General features: G+C 50.7%; 2 protein-coding genes across 2 annotated transcripts; both read left to right on the top strand.

Annotated features, from left to right (window-relative positions):
• Positions 1–7315: 7315 nt before the first annotated feature.
• LOC308610633 (Golgi-associated RAB2B interactor protein 3-like) lies at positions 7316–7919 on the top strand (the record flags this gene model as incomplete). The annotated part of the gene is made up of 2 exons (XM_081259696.1): positions 7316–7846; positions 7893–7919. 2 exons carry the CDS (start codon positions 7316–7318, stop codon positions 7917–7919), a joined length of 558 nt encoding a protein of 185 aa, XP_081115822.1.
• Positions 7920–14384: 6465 nt separating this feature from the next.
• On the top strand, positions 14385–14988 carry LOC308610632 (Golgi-associated RAB2B interactor protein 3-like; the record flags this gene model as incomplete). Its single annotated transcript, XM_081259695.1, has 2 exons — positions 14385–14915; positions 14962–14988. 2 exons carry the CDS (start codon positions 14385–14387, stop codon positions 14986–14988), a joined length of 558 nt encoding a protein of 185 aa, XP_081115821.1.
• Positions 14989–18435: the final 3447 nt, after the last annotated feature.

The following is an 18435-nucleotide window of genomic DNA, read 5'->3' as shown; positions in this document are numbered from 1 at the left end:
GGTCTTGGTAAGAGGAGAGAAAGAGCCATGTTCTCTAAGACCTGAGAGGGGTTTGGGGGAAGCCTTCCGGAAATGTGAGGAGTTACGGGGTAGAGGAGGGAGATAAAGGGGAACTCTTTCCAAAGCCTTTGACTCAGAGCCCCAGATTTTCACTATGCCAGAGGCTGAATCAGCCTACTTAAAACAGCTTCATCTTAGGATTCTGTACCCTTGGCTTTACCTTTTGTCTTTCTTAGCCTGTATTAGGCATTCTCACTCCCTCACCCCAAAGGACTTCTTTAACGTGAACCTAGTTAGTCCACTATGCAGGGCGTTAGCTGAGCAGACCCACAGTTGACACAATTTACACCTCCAGTGCAGTAGTAAAGTGGAGGTGGGGACTTGCCCACCGCAACGTGCCCTGCCTGGCACTTGCTCTGGATTTCCTTTTCTATCTTGACGGTTCATCAAGAGACACATGCACAGATACCTACGTATTTCAAAGCAACAGGCATCTTCCTCTGGAGGGAGACATCAATTTGGGTATCAAGTCAGTACACCCTATCAGATAAAGGCCAATATTTTGGACAGCAATATTCATCACCGTGGTAGCAATTCTGCAGCTGCAAGTGCAATTACGCAATGGATGGTTGATTACAAACTGACCAATGTCCCAAACTTCAAGTCTGGCAACACACATACATACTAGAAAGGGTTTTTTTCCCTACAGCAAAATAAGGTCATTCACAGGATTGTTGAAGATGTGCTACGGTGGGAGGCATATTGAAGGCAGTGTCGTGGCTGGCACAGCAAGCGTGATGTGATGCTGGGGAACACAGCAGGGGCCACGCCATGCAAGGCTTTGAGGTCCATTTAAAGGAGTTTGATTTCTGACCTTGGAGTGATGCAAAGCCATGATATGTTTTCAAGAGGGGAGTGGCCTGATCAAATGTGCACTTTGTGGAGGGTACTGTGGTTTCTGTGAAAAGAAGTATTTGGCTGGGGGGGTTGTTAATATGGGACTTTATGTTACTTCCTATTTGGGGCCACAGGATCTATATAATGAGGAGATTGGAGGGTATGCTTTGAAAGACACCGTTCCATTTGAAATATCCACGTGGGGTGCATTTCTTCAACGAAGGACTTGTGGCCCCAGCTGCTGGGGGTGCATCCCACAGAAAGCCTTCAGCTGGCAGTGAGTTTGGAAATTGCCTGGGTTCCTCACCCGAGGTGCACGGCAAGAAATGATTGATGTGGAGTGTGAAGGTCAGGCCGTCGTAGCCCAACACAGACCCTCTCGGAAGGGTCACTCCAGTTCAAGAGCTCAGCTTCGGGCTTCCCTGGTGGCGCAGTGGTTGGGAGTCTGCCTGCCGACACAGGGGACACGGGTTCGTGCCCCGGTCCGGGAGGGCCCCACATGCCGCGGAGCGGCTGGGCCCGTGAGCCATGGCTCCGGAGCCTGTGCTCCGCAACGAGAGAGGCCACAACAGTGAGAGGCCCGCGTACCGCAAAAAAAAAAAAAAAAAACAAACAAAAAAACAAGCAGGGGTCAAGGAGGGAAGGATTGGGAGTTTGGGATTAGCAGATACAAACTACAGGATGGATAAACAGCAGGGTCCTACTGTAGAGCACAGAGAACTATATTCAGTATCCTGTGATAAACCATAATGGAAAAGAATAGGAAAAAGAATGTATGTATACAAAAAACTGAATCAGAAATTAACCGAAGAAATTAACACAACACAAATTAACACAACATTGTAAATCAACTATACATTAATAAAAAAGAAGAAGGAAAAGAAAATAAATACAATCCAAGTTTGGGTTACCTTTGTGGGGAGGGAGCATGCAGAAGAGGGGCTGGCAGGGATCTATTTCTTGCTCTGGGTGGCAGCTACAAGGGTGTTCACTTTGTTGTTACTCATTAAGCTATATTTATGCTTTCTGCACTTTCATGAATGTGTGTTATATTTCACAATAAAAAGTTTCTAAAACTGTAAGAAATATAAATATAAATATAAACAAAAGTTAGCCTCCTTGAAAAGAGAAAATGGGTGAGAAAATTCTCCATATCCTGGAAATGACAGTACCAGTGGGACTCTGACAGGTAGCAGCACTCTTTCTAAGTTCCTGCCAGCACTGGGCTGTATACGCTGGGGGCACAGAGAACAGCAATCCCCATAGGATGCCTGCCCTTAGCAAGTACACGGTCCACTTCCAGGATTTTATCCCCAGGACATCATTCAGCAGAAGCGCCAAGATGATGGAGATCTGTAACAACAACAAGACTGGAAGCCACCCAGATATTTACAAGAGCAGGAGGGTTTTCTCAACCTTTTGAGTAGAAAGACTATCCAGCCTACCCACACCTATACCCTGGCAGGGTCAGCCTCTTCCCTATGGACGTGGTGGTTGGTTTAGGGGGAGGCTGGTGAGCCTGCCCCAAGGGGGTGGGGGCTTGGACGCTCAACAAAGGGGTGTGTGATGCGATGGTGACGGGTCACAAAGGGCTTGCGGTATAAATAGGGTCGGGTCAAGAGACTCTGGCAGAGTCCTGCAGGGAGGTGACGAGGTGCTTTCGTTCCCTCTCTCTCTCTCCCTCTGAGACTCAATTGTGGCTGGTGGCTCTGTCTTGAACGAAGAGAGCCATGAGCAGTGAGAGTTTACCTCATTACACGGCCAACAGCTACTGTTCAGTGGGGGTGTCGAGGACCTCCATGGGGGTCCTGCAACGACAACTGTACGAGGGAGGAGAGTATGACATTTTCAAGCACGCTCCCATGTTGGAGAGCGACTTTATCCAGGTCAGCAAGGAAGGAGAACTGATTGACCTAGACAACCGCGTCCGAACGGTGACTGTGGGCGTCGCATCCACCAGCCCCCTCTTCCCGCTACCTGACGTCATGCTGCTGGCCCGACCAAGGAGAGTCTGTGCCGGGGTCACCAAGGGGAGAGGTTGCAAGCCCGTGAAGACCCTAGAGCTCACCAGGCTGCTCCCCTTGAAGTTTGTCAAGATCTCCATCCACAACCGGGAGAAACAGCAGCTGTGCCTGAATCTTGCTACCGGCCGGACTTTCTACCTGCAGCTGTGCCCCTCTTCCGACGCACAAGAAGACCTCTTTTCCTATTGGGAAAAGCTTGTCTATATCCTGAGACCACCGGTAGACAGTTACAGCAGTACCCCGATGCTCCAAACTGGAGATGCAGCGACTACAGAGGATGCCAACATCCTAGTGGTAAGCACCGACAGGGACTCAAGAACACGGGGCAGGGTGCTTTGGGAGAGCAGGGCAAAGCTGGTCCTTCATAGCCTTTGGTGCTCTCTGAGACTCGCCTGGGAAATACCTTCTACCGTTGAAAAGGGTCAGGGACAAACGAGCTATCACTACGGGAGTCCCCACACGGGAGAGGTTCCGAGTGCTTCTCCACCTTGTCCCACGAGGCCGAATTTCAGAGAGACCTTAGGTATCATCTCGGCTGCACTGGTCTCATCACCAGGGCTGTAATCCCTCCTACAGCATCCTGACTGTCTGCTCTCTTCCTGAACACTTACCCCAGCCCAGGTAGTCTCAGCAGGTGGGGAACATCATTCACAGCTAGGAAGTCCTTCCTTCATTGTGTCTCCCCGGGACTCCGACATGCTGACTCAAATCAGCCCAACCCGTGGAGTCACCAAAATGTAGAAGGTGTGCATCCCTTGACCCAGGAACCCCACTTCTAGGAATCTGTCCTGCAGGGAGAGAAGCACAAGGGTATAAAGTTAAAGTGCATAGCATCATGGAGAATTGTATCAGTGCTCTCCCTGGCCCTGGGACTGTTCAAGTACAGTGGAGTGGCCGTTTGACAGGGGTGCAGTAGATGGGGTCTTGCATCCAATGGGAGCTTAGACTGGGTGATTTCAAAGGTTATTCTAAGTATAAGGCCTTGAGTTGCTCAGCTCCAGGATGAGAGAGGAGCGGACAGTTCTGAGCTCACTTTCTGTCATCTCTATCTTACCTGTCTCTCCTCCCCTTGGCTCAGACCACAGAGCTCCACAGAGAAAGGGATCAGGATGAGGTTGGGCTTCGCAAGCTTCGTGACGTGACTGGAGCCACGTCTTGTGCTTATGTGGGGGGAGAGGGAATCCATCATGCCCCCCGTGGGTCACCTGCAGCCCTGAAAGGCGCCGAAGGATCGGCGGCAGGGATGACCGTGGGCCTGGCGGGAGCCACCATCGAGGATCCAGGAGAAAGCGGATCCGGCCAGGCCACTGCAGGTGCTGCCAGCCTATCCCTGCAGGACACGAGCCTGGTCTCGGCGGATGTTGCCAGCACATCCTCGACGGGGGCAGATGGTCCAGAGAGCAGCATGAGCATGGTGTTGCCAGGTGCAGTCACAACCAGCAAGCCTGCTGCTGGAAGAGCTGAAGGGAAGGTCGCAGCCCCCGTGGTCTCCACCTTGCAGAGCGAAGGCTACACGTCTGAAGGGGATGGAAGCCAGAAGGTCTCCCACCCCAGGGATGAAGCCTGGAAGGAAAAAAAGGAAAGAAGGACACGTCTTCATCGAGGAAAAGTTCCCATCACCGCAGGACAGGTGAAGGTCACCACAGGACACGAGGGGACAAGACCCAGAAAGCATCCTCCCACTGGTCCTCATGCGGCCATGAAAACCCCAAAGTTGACCAAGGAGGGGAGGACAGCTCGCAGACGGAGGAAGAGCCAGCCCGCCACCAGTTCGGGGACTCTAAGTAAGGCATCCAGTGAGATCCTCTCCTTCTTTAGGCGCTTCAGTCACTCCTGATTCAGCACCAAGGCTCACACATGACCACTGGGAGGTAGACAAAGCCCCGGTTGGCTTGGGTCCTTCCCTAGAGAGGCAGTTCCTACTTTCTTTAATAAAGGAAACCGTACAACTCCAAAAGAAATGCTATCTTGTGTTTTCTATGTCCCCTCGCCTGGTAGGGACTTGACAGTGACTTCTGTGATGCGAATTGTGCTTTGGCCTGAGACCCCAGAATCAAAATTTTGTTGTACAAGATAGGTATTAAGTATCATTCAGCCATTCACTAGGGCTGGAAATAGATGCACTATACAGAAATGTTCATTGCGAGGTTGCGAATCTTTGGAAATAAGATTTACTATGTAAATATAGTTTGGGGAGAAGATAAGCTGGGGGAGGTGACTGCGTGATGTGTAAACTTGCGTTGCTGAATTAATTACTGAATTCATCAAGTATTTACGGGGTGTCTGTGCCGTGCTGTGCCTAGCACGAGGCTATGTTATGGAAAAACCATCCTTTTCTCAGCAAAGCCCTTTGGTTTGGTTATGGGCACTCTGTAGAAGGCAAGGAAATAAGCACAGAAAAAGGTTTTGGTCGCTTGCTCGCAGGTCACACGTGCATAGCCACTGCCCGAAAGAGAAGCCTGTTTTCCCAGCAAGGCTTCTCCAGGGCACGTAGGGTGGAGGGAGGACAAGTCTGCAGCCGGGGCTGAGCTTTAGGCCATAGCTGGGGTCAGAGGTTCACCTTATGAAAACAGAAACTCTCTCTGGCTTGTAAGGAAATGAAACCATTGGGAGTTATTTTACTTTGTGTAGGGTAAAACAGAACACGGGGGGGATCAGGGTTGTCATTGGCTCAACAAAGGGACACAATCTTTATGGTAGAAGCAGCACCAACGAGGAGTCAGGAAATCTGAGTTCCTATCCTGTCTGGGCCACTGACTCTCCTGGGTCACTCTGCCTCTCTGTAATGGTACCTCTGTGGGCAGCCACGGGGTCCCCAACTGTAAAACCAATGGATTGGACCGCTGCAGTGATTCTTACCCTTGGTTGTATGTTGGGAGTTCCCTGGGGAGCTTCAAAACAAACAAACAAACAAACAAACAAACATTGATAGCCTGACCCCAATCCCAGAGATTCTGATGACATTTAGGTGGGGTAAGCCCTCCAGCACCGGGAGTTTTAAAAATCTCACCCAATAATTCTACTGTGCAGCAGCCAAGTTGGAAAACCACTGGGCTAGGAGGTCTGGGGGGCCTCTTTCAGCCCCAGTATGCCATAACTTTACAGTGGAAGACAGTAGTTCTCCAACATTCACATGCATAAGGATCACCTGGGAAGCCTATTTAAAAAATAACATTTCTCACCACATGATAGCCCTTATACGTGGACTCTAAAGTACGACGCAAATGAACATATCTGCAAAACAGAAACAGACTCCCAGACATAGGGAAGAGACTTGGGGTTTTCAGTGGGGTTGGGGGCGGGGAAGGATTGGGAGTTTGGGATTAGCAGATACAAACTACAGGGTGGATAAACAGCAGGGTCCTACTGTAGAGCACAGAGAACTATAGTCAGTATCCTGTGATAAACCATAATGGAAAAGAATAGGAAAAAGACTATACATGAAATATACAAAGAATACACATGAAACTGAATCAGAAATTAACACAACAGAAACGAATACAACCTTGTAAATCAACTACACTGTCAATAAAAAAGAAGGGGGAAAAGAAAAAAAATAGAAGCCAAGGTTGGGTTCCCTTTGTGGGGAGGGAGCATGCAGAAGAGGGGCTGGCAGGGTTCTATTTCTTGCTCTGGGTGGCAGCTACAAGGGTGCTCACTTTCTTGTTACTCATTAAGCTATATATTTATGGTTTGTGCACTTTCATGAGTGTGTGTTGTATTTCACAATAAAAACAGTTTCTAAAACTGTAAAAAAAAAAAACCACAAATATAAAAAGTTAGCCTCCTTGAAAAGAGAAAATGGGTGAGAAAATTCTCCATATCCTGGAAATGACAGTACCAGTGGGACTCTGACAGGTAGCAGCACTCTTTCTAAGTTCCTGCCAGCACTGGGCTGTATACGCTGGGGGCACAGAGAACAGCAATCCCCATAGGATGCCTGCCCTTAGCAAGTACACGGTCCACTTCCAGGATTTTATCCCCAGGACATCATTCAGCAGAAGCGCCAAGATGATGGAGATCTGTAACAACAACAAGACTGGAAGCCACCCAGATATTTACAAGAGCAGGAGGGTTTTCTCAACCTTTTGAGTAGAAAGACTATCCAGCCTACCCACACCTATACCCTGGCAGGGTCAGCCTGTTCCCTATGGACATGGTGGTTGGTTTAGGGGGAGGCTGGTGAGCCTGCCCCAAGGGGGTGGGGACTTGGAGGCTCAACAAAGGGGTGTACGATGTGATGGTGACGGGTCACAAAGGACTTGCGGTATAAATATGGTCGGGCCAAGAGACTCTGGCAGAGTCCTGCAGGGAGGTGACGAGTTGCTTTCGTTCCCTCTCTCTCTCCGAGACTCAATTTGTGGCTGGTGGCTCTGTCTTGAACGAAGAGAGCCATGAGCAGTGAGAGTTTACCTCATTACACGGCCAATAGCTACTGTTCAGTGGGGGTGTTGAGGACCTCCATGGGGGTCCTGCAACGACAACTGTACGAGGGAGGAGAGTATGACATTTTCAAGTACGCTCCCATGTTTGAGAGCGACTTTATCCAGGTCAGCAAGAAAGGAGAACTGATTGACCTAGACAACCGCGTCCGAAGGGTGACTGTGGGTGTCGCATCCACCAGCCCCCTCTTCCCACTACCTGACGTCATGCTGCTGGCCCGAACAACGAAAGTCTGTGAAGAGCATGTCAGATGCGCCGGGATCACCAAGGGGAGAGGTTGCAAGCCCGTGAAGACCCTAGAGCTCACCAGGCTGCTTCCCTTGAAGTTTGTCAAGATCTCCATCCACAACCGTGAGAAACAGCAGCTGTGCCTGAATCTTGCTACCGGCCGGACTTTCTATCTGCAGCTGTGCCCCTCTTCCGATGCACAAAAAGACCTCTTTTCCCATTGGGAAAAGCTTGTCTATATCCTGAGACCACCGGTAGACAGTTACAGCAGTACCCCGATGCTCCAAACTGGAGATGCAGCGACTACAGAGGATGCCAAAATCCTAGTGGGAAGCACCCACAGAGACTCAAGAACACGGGGCAGGGTGCTTTGGGAGAGCAGGGCAAAGCTGGTCCTTCATAGCCTTTGGTGCTCTCTGAGACTCACCTGGGAAATACCTTCTATTGTTGAAAAGGGTCAGGGACAAACGAGCTATCACTATGGGATTCACCACACTGGAGAGGTTCCGAGTGCTTCTCCACCTTGTCCCACAGGGCTGAATTTCAGAGAGACCTTAGGTATCATTATCAGCTGCACTGGTCTCCTCACCAGGGCTGTAATCCCTCCTACAGCATCCTGACTGTCTGGTCTCTTCTTGAACACTTACCCCAGCCCAGGTAGTCTCATCAGTTGTGGAACATCATTCACAGTTAGGAAGTCCTTCCTTCATTGTGTCTCCCCGTGACGCCGACATGCTGATTCAAATCAGCCCAACCCGTGGAGTCACCAAAATGCAGAAGGTGTGCATCCCTTGACCCGGGAACCCCACTTCTAGGAGTCTGTCCTGCAGAGAGAGAAGCACAAGGGTATAAAATTAAAGTGTGTATCATGGAGAACTGTATCAGTGCTTTCCCTGACCCTGGGACTGTTCAAGTAAAATGGAGTGGCCGTTTGAGAGCGGTGCAGTAGATGGGATCTAGCATCCAATGGGAGCTTAGACTGGGTGATCTCAAAGGTTATTCTAAGTATAAGCCCTTGAGTTGCTCAGCTCCAGGATGAGAGAGGAGCAGACAGTTCAGATCTCACTTTCTGTCATCTCTAACTTACCTGATTCTCCTCCCCTTGGCTCAGACCACAGAGCTCCACAGAGAAAGGGATCAGGATGAGGCTGGGCTTCACAAGCTTCGTGACGTGACTGGAGCCACAAAAAGTGCCGAAGGATCAGCAGGAGGAATGACCATGGGCCTGGCGGGAGCCACCATCAAGGATCCAGGAGAAAGCGGATCCGGCGAGGCCACTGCAGGTATCCCCGATGGATCAACTGCAGGCGTGAAAAGCGCCGAAGGATCAGCGGCAGGAATGGCCATGGGCCTGGCTGGAGCCACGATCAAGGAGCCACCATCAAGGATCCTGGAGAAAGCGGATCCGGCGAGGCCATTGCAGGTGCCACCATAGATCAAGTGCAGCCGTGAAAAGCTCCGAAGAATCAGCGGCAGGGATGACCACGGACCTGGCGGGAGCCACGGTCAAGGATCCAGGAAAAAGCGGATCCGGCGAGGCCACTGCAGGTGCCCCCCTTGGATCAACTGCAGCCGTGAAAAGCGCCGATGGATCAGCGGCAGGGATGACCACGGACCTGGCTGTAGCCACCATCAAGGATCCAAGAGAAAGCGGATTCAGCGAGGCCATTGCAGGTGCCCCCCATGTCTCAACTGCAGCCGTGAAAACCGCCGAAGGATCAGCGGCAGGGATGACCACCGGTCTGGCGGGAGCCACCATCAAGGATCCAGGAGAAAGCGGATCCGGTGAGGCCACTGCAGGTGCCCCCCCATGGATCAACTGCAGCCGTGAAATGCATCGAAGGATCAGCGGCAGGGATGTCCATGGGCCTGGCGGGAGCCATTATCAAGGATCCAGGAGAAAGCGGATCCGGCGAGGCCATTGCAGGTGCCCCCCATGGATCAAATGCAGCCGTGAAAAGCGCCGAAGGATCAGCGGCAGGAATGGCCATGGGCCTGGCTGGAGCCACCATCAAGGATCCAGGAGAAAGCGGATCTGGCGAGGCCATTGCAGGTGCCCCCCATGGATCAACTGCAGCCGTGAAAAGCGCCGAAGGATCAGCGGCAGGGTTGACCATGGGCCTGGCGGGAGCCACCATCAAGGATCCAGGAGAAAGCGGATCTGGCGAGGCCATTGCAGGTGCCCCCCATGGATCAACTGCAGCCGTGAAAAGCGCCGAAGGAGCAGCGGCAGGGTTGACCATGGGCCTGGCGGGAGCCACCATCAAGGATCCAGGAGAAAGCGGATCCGGCGAGGACACTGCAGGTGCTGCCAGCTTATCCTTGCAGGACACGAACCTGGTCTTGGCCGATGATGCCAGCACATCCTCGACGGGGGCAGATGGTCCAGAGAGCAGCATGAGCATGGTGTTGCCAGTTGCAGTCACAACCAGCAAGCCTGCTGCTGGAAGAGCTGAAGGGAAGGTCGCAGACCCCGTGGTCTCCACCTTGCAGACCGAAGGCTACATGTCTGAACGGGATGGAAGCCAGAAGGGCTTCCACCCCAGGGATGAAGCCTGGAGAGAAAAAAAGAAAAGAAGGACACGTCTTCATCGAGGAAAAGTTCCCATCACCGCAGGACACGTGAAGGTCACCACAGGACAGGAGGGGACAAGACCCAGAAATCATCCTCCCACTGGTCCTCATCTGGCCATGGAAACTCCAAAGTTGACAAAGGACGGGAGGACAGCTCGCAAACTGAGGAACAGCCAGTCCGCCACCAGTTCAGGGACTCTAAGTAAGACATCCAGTAAGATCCTCTCCTTCTTTAGGAGCTTCAGAGTCATTCCTGGTTCAGAAACAAGGCTCACACATGACCATTGAGAGGCAGACAAAGCCCCGGTTGGCTTCCATGTTTAGCACACATTTGCTAAAAGGGGAGAAAAAAACAAGGACATGATAAACACAAAATTCACAATACTGGATTTCTGTAGGGTCAAAACAAGGGAGGGATGGTCTGGGAGGAAAAGCTATTATGCAAAGCGGTATGTCCATGGGAATGTATTATCGTTTCCATTTTATTTTAACATCTCTGACATCAGGATGATTCTTATACTGCTGTCAGCCAAGTGGCAGTCACTGCCTTAGAAATATCTCAACCAATTTGTTTCACTGTTGTTTTCCTTTCAACATATGCACAAGAGATGGATGACAAAGTCTGAAAGATATCTTTCAAGAACTATAACATAAAGAAACTAAGGGACATAAATACTCACTATCCAGGAACACAAGAAAGGTTTAGATATATTGCTAAGGAATAACAGAATAATCCAAAATGCTCTGTACTGATGAACTATGCAAATTATGTATGCATGTGGAAAGCGATTCTAAAAATAAAAAAAATCATAAATGAGATTATGAAATCTCATTTCATACTGAGATTATGCATTTTTAAATGTCCATCATAAAAAAGTCTTTCCAGTTTAAAAAAAAGTTGTAAAAAAATTTCATGAGTCCATGAAAATCATTAAATTGTTAACAACACTTGATGACAGTTGGATTAGAGTAACTGTTGATAACAGTTAACAACCGTCGGATTTGAGAAGAATGCCTCTGAGAACCATGTGTGTTTTTTGTTTTGCGGTTTGTTTTTTTTTTGCGGTATGCGGGCCTCTCGCTGCTGTGGCCTCTCCCATTGCGGAGCACAGGCTCCGGACGCACAGGCTCAGCGGCCATGGCTCACGGGCCCAGTGGCTCCACGGCATGTAGGATCTTCCCGGACAGGGACACGAACCCGTGCCCCCTGCATCGGCAGGCGGACTCCCAACCACTGCGCCACCAGGGAAGCCCCATGTGTCTTTGTATGAACCGGGGAGTCATCTGCTAGCCTTGCAATTCTCTGCTCATTCCCTTCTGTGACAACAGGGTCTACTAGGATGGAAGTTGGGTTTCCAGTAAAACTTAGGGACTTTCTCTGCAGAGCAAATTAAGTGGTAGAGGTGGAGGAGGTGAGAAATAAGATACGGATTCTGGGAGGAGTGGTAGCTTGGGAGGATGAGAGGAAGCCCTTCTCAGTTGCTCTGGTGGGTGGCTGGAAAATCCCATCTTGTGATTTCCGATACACAAAGACCAATAGATTGTGGGGATCAATGTGTCCTGGGAGTTACCTCTTGAAGCAGTGGGTCTTGGTAAGAGGAGAGAAAGAGCCATGTTCTCTAAGACCTGAGAGGGGTTTGGGGGAAGCCTTCCGGAAATGTGAGGAGTTATGGGGTAGAGGAGGGAGATAAAGGGGAACTCTTTCCAAAGCCTTTGACTCAGAGCCCCAGATTTTCACTATGCCAGAGGCTGAATCAGCCTACTTAAAACAGCTTCATCTTAGGATTCTGTACCCTTGGCTTTACCTTTTGTCTTTCTTAGCCTGTATTAGGCATTCTCACTCCCTCACCCCAAAGGACTTCTTTAACGTGAACCTAGTTAGTCCACTATGCAGGGCGTTAGCTGAGCAGACCCACAGTTGACACAATTTACACCTCCAGTGCAGTAGTAAAGTGGAGGTGGGGACTTGCCCACCGCAACGTGCCCTGCCTGGCACTTGCTCTGGATTTCCTTTTCTATCTTGACGGTTCATCAAGAGACACATGCACAGATACCTACGTATTTCAAAGCAACAGGCATCTTCCTCTGGAGGGAGACATCAATTTGGGTATCAAGTCAGTACACCCTATCAGATAAAGGCCAATATTTTGGACAGCAATATTCATCACCGTGGTAGCAATTCTGCAGCTGCAAGTGCAATTAGGCAATGGATGGTTGATTACAAACTAACCAATGTCCCAAACTTCAAGTCTGGCAACACACATACATACTAGAAAGGGTTTTTTTCCCTACAGCAAAATAAGGTCATTCACAGGATTGTTGAAGATGTGCTACGGTGGGAGGCATATTGAAGGCAGTGTCGTGGCTGGCACAGCAAGCGTGATGTGATGCTGGGGAACACAGCAGGGGCCACGCCATGCAAGGCTTTGAGGTCCATTTAAAGGAGTTTGATTTCTGACCTTGGAGTGATGCAAAGCCATGATATGTTTTCAAGAGGGGAGTGGCCTGATCAAATGTGCACTTTGTGGAGGGTACTGTGGTTTCTGTGAAAAGAAGTATTTGGCTGGGGGGGTTGTTAATATGGGACTTTATGTTACTTCCTATTTGGGGCCACAGGATCTATATAATGAGGAGATTGGAGGGTATGCTTTGAAAGACACCGTTCCATTTGAAATATCCACGTGGGGTGCATTTCTTCAACGAAGGACTTGTGGCCCCAGCTGCTGGGGGTGCATCCCACAGAAAGCCTTCAGCTGGCAGTGAGTTTGGAAATTGCCTGGGTTCCTCACCCAAGGTGCACGGCAAGAAATGATTGATGTGGAGTGTGAAGGTCAGGCCGTCGTAGCCCAACACAGACCCTCTCGGAAGGGTCACTCCAGTTCAAGAGCTCAGCTTCGGGCTTCCCTGGTGGCGCAGTGGTTGGGAGTCTGCCTGCCGACACAGGGGACACGGGTTCGTGCCCCGGTCCGGGAGGGCCCCACATGCCGCGGAGCGGCTGGGCCCGTGAGCCATGGCTCCGGAGCCTGTGCTCCGCAACGAGAGAGGCCACAACAGTGAGAGGCCCGCGTACCGCAAAAAAAAAAAAAAAAAACAAACAAAAAAACAAGCAGGGGTCAAGGAGGGAAGGATTGGGAGTTTGGGATTAGCAGATACAAACTACAGGATGGATAAACAGCAGGGTCCTACTGTAGAGCACAGAGAACTATATTCAGTATCCTGTGATAAACCATAATGGAAAAGAATAGGAAAAAGAATGTATGTATACAAAAAACTGAATCAGAAATTAACCGAAGAAATTAACACAACACAAATTAACACAACATTGTAAATCAACTATACATCAATAAAAAAGAAGAAGGAAAAGAAAATAAATACAATCCAAGTTTGGGTTACCTTTGTGGGGAGGGAGCATGCAGAAGAGGGGCTGGCAGGGTTCTATTTCTTGCTCTGGGTGGCAGCTACAAGGGTGTTCACTTTCTTGTTACTCATTAAGCTATATTTATGCTTTCTGCACTTTCATGAATGTGTGTTATATTTCACAATAAAAAGTTTCTAAAACTGTAAAAAATATAAATATAAATATAAATATAAACAAAAGTTAGCCTCCTTGAAAAGAGAAAATGGGTGAGAAAATTCTCCATATCCTGGAAATGACAGTACCAGTGGGACTCTGACACGTAGCACTCTTTCTAAGTTCCTGCCAGCACTGTGCTATATACGCTGGGGACACAGAGAACAGCAATTCCCATAGGATGCCTGCCCTTAGCAAGTACACAGTCCACTTCCAGGATTTTATCCCCAGGACATCATTCAGCAGAAGCACGAAGATGACCCCTGCAGGGAGATTTGTAACAACAACAAGACTGGAAACCACCCAGATATTTACAAAAGCAGGAGGGTTTTCTCAACCTTTTGAGTAGAAAGACTATCCAGCCTACCCACACCTATACCCTGGCAGGGTCAGCCTGTTCCCTATGGACATGGTGGTTGGTTTAGGGGGAGGCTGGTGAGCCTGCCCCAAGGGGGTGGGGACTTGGAGGCTCAACAAAGGGGTGTGCGATGTGATGGTGACGGGTCACAAAGGACTTGCGGTATAAATATGGTCGGGCCAAGAGACTCTGGCAGAGTCCTGCAGGGAGGTGACGAGTTGCTTTCGTTCCCTCTCTCTCTCCGAGACTCAATTTGTGGCTGGTGGCTCTGTCTTGAACGAAGAGAGCCATGAGCAGTGAGAGTTTACCTCATTACACGGCCAATAGCTACTGTTCAGTGGGGGTGTTGAGGACCTCCATGGGGGTCCTGCAACGACAACTGTACGAGGGAGGAGAGTATGACATTTTCAAGTACGCTCCCATGTTTGAGAGCGACTTTATCCAGGTCAGCAAGAAAGGAGAACTGATTGACCTAGACAACCGCGTCCGAAGGGTGACTGTGGGTGTCGCATCCACCAGCCCCCTCTTCCCACTACCTGACGTCATGCTGCTGGCCCGAACAACGAAAGTCTGTGAAGAGCATGTCAGATGCGCCGGGATCACCAAGGGGAGAGGTTGCAAGCCCGTGAAGACCCTAGAGCTCACCAGGCTGCTTCCCTTGAAGTTTGTCAAGATCTCCATCCACAACCGTGAGAAACAGCAGCTGTGCCTGAATCTTGCTACCGGCCGGACTTTCTATCTGCAGCTGTGCCCCTCTTCCGATGCACAAAAAGACCTCTTTTCCCATTGGGAAAAGCTTGTCTATATCCTGAGACCACCGGTAGACAGTTACAGCAGTACCCCGATGCTCCAAACTGGAGATGCAGCGACTACAGAGGATGCCAAAATCCTAGTGGGAAGCACCCACAGAGACTCAAGAACACGGGGCAGGGTGCTTTGGGAGAGCAGGGCAAAGCTGGTCCTTCATAGCCTTTGGTGCTCTCTGAGACTCACCTGGGAAATACCTTCTATTGTTGAAAAGGGTCAGGGACAAACGAGCTATCACTATGGGATTCACCACACTGGAGAGGTTCCGAGTGCTTCTCCACCTTGTCCCACAGGGCTGAATTTCAGAGAGACCTTAGGTATCATATCAGCTGCACTGGTCTCCTCACCAGGGCTGTAATCCCTCCTACAGCATCCTGACTGTCTGGTCTCTTCTTGAACACTTACCCCAGCCCAGGTAGTCTCATCAGTTGTGGAACATCATTCACAGTTAGGAAGTCCTTCCTTCATTGTGTCTCCCCGTGACGCCGACATGCTGATTCAAATCAGCCCAACCCGTGGAGTCACCAAAATGCAGAAGGTGTGCATCCCTTGACCCGGGAACCCCACTTCTAGGAGTCTGTCCTGCAGAGAGAGAAGCACAAGGGTATAAAATTAAAGTGTGTATCATGGAGAACTGTATCAGTGCTTTCCCTGACCCTGGGACTGTTCAAGTAAAATGGAGTGGCCGTTTGAGAGCGGTGCAGTAGATGGGATCTAGCATCCAATGGGAGCTTAGACTGGGTGATCTCAAAGGTTATTCTAAGTATAAGCCCTTGAGTTGCTCAGCTCCAGGATGAGAGAGGAGCAGACAGTTCAGATCTCACTTTCTGTCATCTCTAACTTACCTGATTCTCCTCCCCTTGGCTCAGACCACAGAGCTCCACAGAGAAAGGGATCAGGATGAGGCTGGGCTTCACAAGCTTCGTGACGTGACTGGAGCCACAAAAAGTGCCGAAGGATCAGCAGGAGGAATGACCATGGGCCTGGCGGGAGCCACCATCAAGGATCCAGGAGAAAGCGGATCCGGCGAGGCCACTGCAGGTATCCCCGATGGATCAACTGCAGGCGTGAAAAGCGCCGAAGGATCAGCGGCAGGGTTGCCCATGGGCCTGGCGGGAGCCATTATCCAGGATCCAGGAGAAAGCAGATCCGGCGAGGCCATTGCAGGTACCCACCATGGATCTACTACCGCCGTGAAAAGCGACGAAGGAACAGTGGCAGGAATGGCCATGGGCCTGGCTGGAGCCACGATCAAGGAGCCACCATCAAGGATCCTGGAGAAAGCGGATCCGGCGAGGCCATTGCAGGTGCCACCACACATCAAGTGCAGCCGTGAAAAGCTCCGAAGAATCAGCGGCAGGGATGACCACGGACCTGGCGGGAGCCACGGTCAATGATCCAGGAAAAAGCGGATCCGGCGAGGCCACTGCAGGTGCCCCCCTTGGATCAACTGCAGCCGTGAAAAGTGCCGATGGATCAGCGGCAGGGATGACCACGGACCTGGCTGTAGCCACCATCAAGGATCCAAGAGAAAGCGGATTCAGCGAGGCCATTGCAGGTGCCCCCCATGGATCAACTGCAGCCGTGAAAAGCACAGAAGGATCACCGGCAGGGATGACCACGGGCCTGGCGGGAACCACCATCAAAGATTCAGGAGAAAGCGGTTCCGGCGAGGCCATTGCAGGTGCCCAGCCATGGATCAACTGCAGCCGTGAAAAGGGCCGAAGGATCAGCGACAGGGATATCCATCGGCTGGCGGGAGGCACCATCACGGATACAGGAGAAAGCGGTTCCGGCGAGGCCATTGCAGGTGCCCCCCATGTCTCAACTGCAGCCGTGAAAACCGCCGAAGGATCAGCGGCAGGGATGACCACCGGTCTGGCGGGAGCCACCATCAAGGATCCAGGAGAAAGCGGATCCGGTGAGGCCACTGCAGGTGCCCCCCCATGGATCAACTGCAGCCGTGAAATGCATCGAAGGATCAGCGGCAGGGATGTCCATGGGCCTGGCGGGAGCCATTATCAAGGATCCAGGAGAAAGCGGATCCGGCGAGGCCATTGCAGGTGCCCCCCATGGATCAAATGCAGCCGTGAAAAGCGCCGAAGGATCAGCGGCAGGAATGGCCATGGGCCTGGCTGGAGCCACCATCAAGGATCCAGGAGAAAGCGGATCTGGCGAGGCCATTGCAGGTGCCCCCCATGGATCAACTGCAGCCGTGAAAAGCGCCGAAGGATCAGCGGCAGGGTTGACCATGGGCCTGGCGGGAGCCACCATCAAGGATCCAGGAGAAAGCGGATCTGGCGAGGCCATTGCAGGTGCCCCCCATGGATCAACTGCAGCCGTGAAAAGCGCCGAAGGAGCAGCGGCAGGGTTGACCATGGGCCTGGCGGGAGCCACCATCAAGGATCCAGGAGAAAGCGGATCCGGCGAGGACACTGCAGGTGCTGCCAGCTTATCCTTGCAGGACACGAACCTGGTCTTGGCCGATGATGCCAGCACATCCTCGACGGGGGCAGATGGTCCAGAGAGCAGCATGAGCATGGTGTTGCCAGTTGCAGTCACAACCAGCAAGCCTGCTGCTGGAAGAGCTGAAGGGAAGGTCGCAGACCCCGTGGTCTCCACCTTGCAGACCGAAGGCTACATGTCTGAACGGGATGGAAGCCAGAAGGGCTTCCACCCCAGGGATGAAGCCTGGAGAGAAAAAAAGAAAAGAAGGACACGTCTTCATCGAGGAAAAGTTCCCATCACCGCAGGACACGTGAAGGTCACCACAGGACAGGAGGGGACAAGACCCAGAAATCATCCTCCCACTGGTCCTCATCTGGCCATGGAAACTCCAAAGTTGACAAAGGACGGGAGGACAGCTCGCAAACTGAGGAACAGCCAGTCCGCCACCAGTTCAGGGACTCTAAGTAAGACATCCAGTAAGATCCTCTCCTTCTTTAGGAGCTTCAGAGTCATTCCTGGTTCAGAAACAAGGCTCACACATGACCATTGAGAGGCAGACAAAGCCCCGGTTGGCTTCCATGTTTAGCACACATTTGCTAAAAGGGGAGAAAAAAACAAGGACATGATAAACACAAAATTCACAATACTGGATTTCTGTAGGGTCAAAACAAGGGAGGGATGGTCTGGGAGGAAAAGCTATTATGCAAAGCGGTATGTCCATGGGAATGTATTATCGTTTCCATTTTATTTTAACATCTCTGACATCAGGATGATTCTTATACTGCTGTCAGCCAAGTGGCAGTCACTGCCTTAGAAATATCTCAACCAATTTGTTTCACTGTTGTTTTCCTTTCAACATATGCACAAGAGATGGATGACAAAGTCTGAAAGATATCTTTCAAGAACTATAACATAAAGAAACTAAGGGACATAAATACTCACTATCCAGGAACACAAGAAAGGTTTAGATATATTGCTAAGGAATAACAGAATAATCCAAAATGCTCTGTACTGATGAACTATGCAAATTATGTATGCATGTGGAAAGCGATTCTAAAAATAAAAAAAATCATAAATGAGATTAT

Source organism: Mesoplodon bidens (genome assembly GCF_964165515.1).
Source record: "Mesoplodon bidens genome assembly, contig: HAP1_SCAFFOLD_562, whole genome shotgun sequence".
In the NCBI taxonomy this organism is placed as follows: domain Eukaryota; kingdom Metazoa; phylum Chordata; class Mammalia; order Artiodactyla; family Ziphiidae; genus Mesoplodon; species Mesoplodon bidens.
The sequence above is the reverse complement of the archived record's forward strand: the minus strand, read 5'-3'. Positions and strand labels throughout refer to the sequence as shown.